Source organism: Physella acuta, unplaced genomic scaffold, assembly GCF_028476545.2.
Source record: "Physella acuta isolate Inbredline_101_S28 unplaced genomic scaffold, ASM2847654v3 ptg001160l, whole genome shotgun sequence".
Taxonomy (NCBI): domain Eukaryota; kingdom Metazoa; phylum Mollusca; class Gastropoda; family Physidae; genus Physella; species Physella acuta.
The window spans coordinates 355703-361598 of record NW_026732677.1 but is presented as its reverse complement, the minus strand read 5'-3'; the positions used below and the strand labels follow the sequence as shown (position 1 = coordinate 361598).

Genomic DNA, 5896 nt, shown 5'->3' with positions numbered 1-5896 from the left:
AATTTTCGTAGTGAGAGAAAGCATTGTATCTTAATATTAACATCTATTCCTGGACGTGATCGATAAGGACTCAGCCGCCCTTAACAATGTATCCTCTCTCGTCCACAAATGTCCTTATTTTCGCCACCCCCCCCCCCTATCTCTCTCTCTCTTTCTCTCTCTCTCTTTCTTTTCACGCTAAAAAAAGTGGTGATCATAAAATGTAACGAAATCGAAGCCCAGAAATATTGATAGAAGACAAGAAACCACCAAAAATAGAAATACCTCACCAAAAAAAAAATTAAATTTGAGAGCTTAGACTCAGTGGCGTAGCGATGTCGGGTGTCACCCGGCGCGGAACTTAATGGTGTCACCCCCCAGAGGCGTAGCGACCCTTCCCGGGGACAAACTTTCAAATTTTCAATTTGCGCCCCCCCCCCCCTCGAACTTTCAATTTGCAGCCCCCCCCCTCAAACTTCCGATTTGCACCCCCCTCAAACTTTCGATTTGCACCCCCCCCCCCCCCTCAAGTTTTTCTCTCTATATATTTTGCTATTTTTTGCCTTGGTGTTAACCCCTAAATGGTGTCACCCGGTGCCATCCGCACCCCCCCCCCCTCGCTACGCCTCTGCTCAGATTATAACACTTGATAGACATCAACAATACCATCATTAAACATATTGTATTTCCTGACTTTCATGCGTCCGTACAGCGCCCATTTCCCATTCTCCTCTAGCTCTAATGCTTTATTCTCATATTGTTTCCCATAATCAGCAGAGACTAACGACGATGCCCGGACCACGTTGATAAAATAACTGGAACAAAATGGACGGATTAAAAACGTGCTGGAATTAAATCCAATATATATATATATATATATATATATATATATATATATATATATATATATATATATATATATATATATATATATTTATATATATATATATATATATATATATATATATAAGAAATATATATATATATATATATATATATATAAGATATATATATATATATATATATATATATATATATATATATATATATATATATATATATATATATATATATATATACATACATACATAATATCAGTCAGTGGGGTTGAGGTAGGGGGTGGGTCAATTAAAATTAGCTATATCAACACGGGAACATTTTGGGGCAGAGATTGGGCAAATAGTAGGTCAATCTTTTAAAGTAATATTCATCAATCAGATGGATGAGGTCGAGGGTGGGTGTATAACAATAGAATATACGGATTAACATTTCTCTTACCCTCCTGGTTTGATCAGCCTAACAAATTCCTCAAGGGCAGCTGGTGGTAGGTGATTTTCTAATGTGGCTCCACATAAAGTAATCGCATCGTATGAAGCTTGTTGATATATATATATATATATATATATATATATATATATATATATATATATATATATATATATATATATATATATATATGAAGGTTTCTATTAATTATAACTAATTGTAGATAAATCGATATTTGTTTCAGATAGGGCCATCCATATTTCACATCCCACATCAAGAAATTAGGGTTCTGTTTTTTTAATGGTATTTTTTTTTGGATTAGAATTAAAAATGTTAAAAGGTATATTAATTGTGTCGCTTTTGACATATAACTTTTACGTGGTACATCGTCAATTACAGGAGACCCCCGAAAATTACAAATATGTGAAAGTTTTTTTCTTTTTTTACCATTTAGCAATGGGAGTTGTTTCCCTTCAGTCACCATAGCCAACAAATAATGAGAGTAGTGGCCCTTACTCCTGGCAATCTCCAGCATGCCGATAGAGGCCTCCAGTGCGTGAACGTTTTGAAACCCTCGTTTTTTGAGCTCCTCGCCAACTAAACCTGCGGGGAGGGGTGAGGGATATAAAAATATGTGTATATATATATATATATATATATATATATATATATATATATATATATATATATATACAATTCTGTATGTTGGTTGTAAAAATAGCAAAACCGAAAATTTTTAATTATGTATCAGCTTTCACAAAAATTCTAATTGTGTCTGAAAAATATTTACATTTAATCCTTTAGCACTTAAATCTTCCGTTGATAAAATATGAAAACAAAGTTACTTCCCTTTAAAAAAAAACATTACATCGGGGGGGAGGAGGGAAAGAATGTACTTTATGTTACTTTGTTTTGGTGTTGGTAAAAAATAATTACATAATTAGCAGGGATTCATCAAGTGCAATGTTGTAGGTATTTTAAATACTGCCTTTTATTAATTATATACACTGAACATACTGTTTGCTAATTATTGTTTAAGTCCTCTATGTTAACTTCTATCCATTTTTGATAAGCGGGGAGTCTTATAATTGTTCACTAACTTGAAACAGGCGCGTCCGTTAGCACCACGGCAGGTTCGATTTGGTGCCCTGGGCTATCCTGTGAGCGCTATGGAGCATAATTTCGCATTAAACAGTAATATAGACTATGGATAAGAAAGGTTAATATAGTCTTTATCAAATCCGGGTGTCCTCCGGTGCCCAGATAGGGTGATATTTGGGGCCCTGGTCTTCCAGTGTTCGCTATGGCGGCTACATTCGTTTAAGTGATTGCAAAAGACTATGAATAAGTTGGGGTATTATAGTCGTTTACTAAGCTGAAACAGGAGGTTCCGCCAGCGCCAAGCATGGTGCGACTTTGCGCACTGGGGTAGACTGTGAGCACTTTGCATTTATGTTTTCTTTGTGTTTGGGTTGGGTTTGCGTTTGTGGTTGGATTTGCGTTTGGATTTGGTTTGTTTTCGTTTGTTTTTTCATTTGTGTTTTCTTTGTGTTTATGTTTGCGTTTGTGGTTGGGGTTGTGTTTACGATTGTGTTTGTGTTTTCGTTTGTCTTAGTATTTCTGTTTGCGTTTGCGCTATGTTTGCGTTTTTTGTGTTTTCATATTGGTTGGTTGTGGTTAGGTTAGCTCAGAGGCCAGTGCACGGCCTTGCCGGGACGGCTGGTATATATATATATATATATATATATATATATATATATATATATATATATATATATATATATATATATATATATATAATATATATATATATATAGGCATTTATAGATGTTTATATATACGCATACCTGTGCCTGCAGCAACATCTAGTATAGTCACGTGATCTTTGTTGACAGAAAACAGACCAGCAACCATGTCCGCACAGTACCTTGGACCCTTGTAACACAGACACTTTGATGCCTCGTCATACAAGCCGGCATTGTCCGTGACGTCATAAGCTGCAAGTGACATAACTAGGCTGTAGGTGCTTGATTTGGGTGGGTTTTTTTTGTTTATAATGTCCACATTTTTTTTTTTCAAATTTCATATTTTTAAAAATTTCACCACTTTTTATTTTCTCGTATACAGAGTAGGCTTATAGAGGAAGAACTGTAATCGTACACAAAAATCACATGAAATTTTGACAGTTTTCGTCGTTTTACACCACAGTTCTTTATCATATACGGAGTATAGTGGACTTCTTTTAATCGGGCAAAAATAATAAATGCAGATTTATCAATATTTCCGCGTTCTTTGCTTAATCGAGTCGGAAAACCTGGACTTTGCAATTCCTTCCGAATGTCTGTGGGTGTGTCTGTAAACACGATAACTTGAGTACCGTTACAGCTAGGTTGATGAAATTTCATATAAGTAGTATATCAAATGTGTAGTTCCATATCAAATTTTCAGCGATTTCCGGCAACCGGAAGTGGAAATATATAAAAATATTCGAGAAAGTTTAGGGGAGATCACTCCCAGTTTTTTTTTTAATTTTCGCAATTTTTTTTTTTATTCTACATTTAAAAAACAACTCCAAAGTATATTTGTCTAACTCTTGTCATAACAGAGTAAAGGTCTGGAATGTTGCAAACGTTATATTTTATTTGAGAGCCAAGTTTATTGTCAAAAGAGAATTGCATTTTCATGGCCGGAGAGGTGAAGTGTGTGAAGAGGTGGGGGGGGGGTGGTAGTTGTCACCCAGACACAAAACATTTATTTCACTGAGATACAAAATCTAATTTAAGTAGCCCTACTTTCTGTAAAAATCCCAATACCTCATAAACCGTATATTGGTAATGGAGGGGGGAGTGGCACCAAGAAGCACTGATTTCTAGTTTACGATGCTTATTTTAGTTAGTAAAATAGACTAAATTCAACAGTAATGCAGTTGCGGAAATGTGATTGTATTTGAGTTGCAGATTGGCTAATGGCAAACTACGAACTCGTTTTACATATATATATATATATATATATATATATATATATATATATATATATATATATATATATATATATATATATATATATGTTACGGTCAAAGCCAATGTTCAGTAGTACGTGCCAACCAAGATGTTCAAAACATGATGATGACATGGATGCAGACAGATGAATCAGCTCATTGGGCTGAGAGTCTAATGAAAAACCGTAATTTACATCAAGGAATCCAACAAAATACGAAGCCTTGTTTGGATGCAAAGCAACAGTGGGGCAGCACTTCAAATCTACTAAGAGAGGCTCTCGATAAGTTAGCTACTGAGGAAGATCTTGAGACATTGGCTTTGGCTATGCCTTGGTTTTCTGTGAATTAGTTTAAGTTCAGGCCACATGTTCTTAAGTTCAGAAATAACTTGATTCACAATTTTTTTTTCCATTAGGATTAGGATTATTTATTTTGGCAGCCATCTGGTATGTCTGTCTCTTGATCTGACGGTCCTTTTGGTCCATGTCGCATTGCATACAGAATGCTATACAAACAAGAGCCAAACAATACGTTACTCACAATGAAACCGCACCCAGAATAACGAAGACGCGATCACAACTTAGTCTAGATAGACCGTTGGCCAGGACATCCCGGCCAGTCCGCGCATTGGCCGGCCAATGTACAAAATACACTGTAAAGTTTAAGCGCTTCAGGCTTTGGCCAGTACGTCCCGGCTAGTGCGCGCATTGGCCGGCCAATGTACGAAATACGCTCTTAGTGCTAAGTTCTTCGGGCTTTGGCCAAGAGAGCCGGCCAATGCCAACATTGGCCGGCCAATGCGGGCTTTGGCCGCACTTCGGGCTTTGACCGTAACACATATATATATATATATATATATATATATATATATATATATATATATATATATATATATATATATATATATATATATTTATTTATTTATTTATTTATATATATATATATATATAGGAAGAGGGGGGGGGGGTGAAACCGGACCTCTCGGTGTAACACATTACCTTCAATAGCGGCCTGAGTTCCCATGCCAGGTTTTTGAAACTTCAACATAAACTCCTCGTGTTGATAGACGTCATTTGGGTTGGACATTTTTTAAATTTAATGTTTACCGATGTCAGGCAAGCAGGTTTGTCCAATATCTGAAGATGGAAAAATAAATAATACACGGATACACACATTATCAATACTACGGGTTGTTCGAAATAGTTTATATAAATTATATACAAATATACTTGTCGTCGCCATAAGGAATGTTTGTTTCTTTTTTCATTATAAGATTGCAAGGGTTTTTTTCCAACTCGATAAAATACAGCGTGTCTACATTTTATGCACCATGTTGAATGCTGCCCCCAACTTTACTTCTGGATGAGCATCCATAGCCACCTTTATCCACACAAAAAAAAAGACAGGCTGAAATTGTTTAAGGTTGGATTTTTCTCCCCTAGATGGTTTGTGGCCCACGGTCTCATCTACTAGGGGTCTGAACTCAGAGTTAGCAGCCACGCGTTCTACCGCTCAGCCACACCCACCTCGGCAGATGACCGAGGTGATCAAGTAATTAATACTTAGCACGGCCAACTATTTTGAGGCCGGCGGGTCCAACATAAGAGGTTTCAGCCATTAAAACATTTTTTTAGAAACGCGCACAATGCTATT

At 36.2% G+C, this 5896-nt stretch overlaps 1 protein-coding gene across 1 annotated transcript; it reads right to left on the bottom strand.

The window, feature by feature from the left end:
* Nucleotides 1-673: 673 nt before the first annotated feature.
* Nucleotides 674-5329, bottom strand: LOC131956569 (methyltransferase-like protein 27; the record flags this gene model as incomplete). Its single annotated transcript, XM_059321089.1, has 5 exons — nucleotides 5242-5329; nucleotides 3093-3242; nucleotides 1693-1848; nucleotides 1258-1354; nucleotides 674-794 (listed from the first exon to the last, which is right to left on the bottom strand). Coding segments are annotated over exons 1-5 (612 nt in total), but the record flags the coding sequence as incomplete, so codon positions are not given.
* Between the last annotated feature and the right edge of the window lie 567 nt (nucleotides 5330-5896).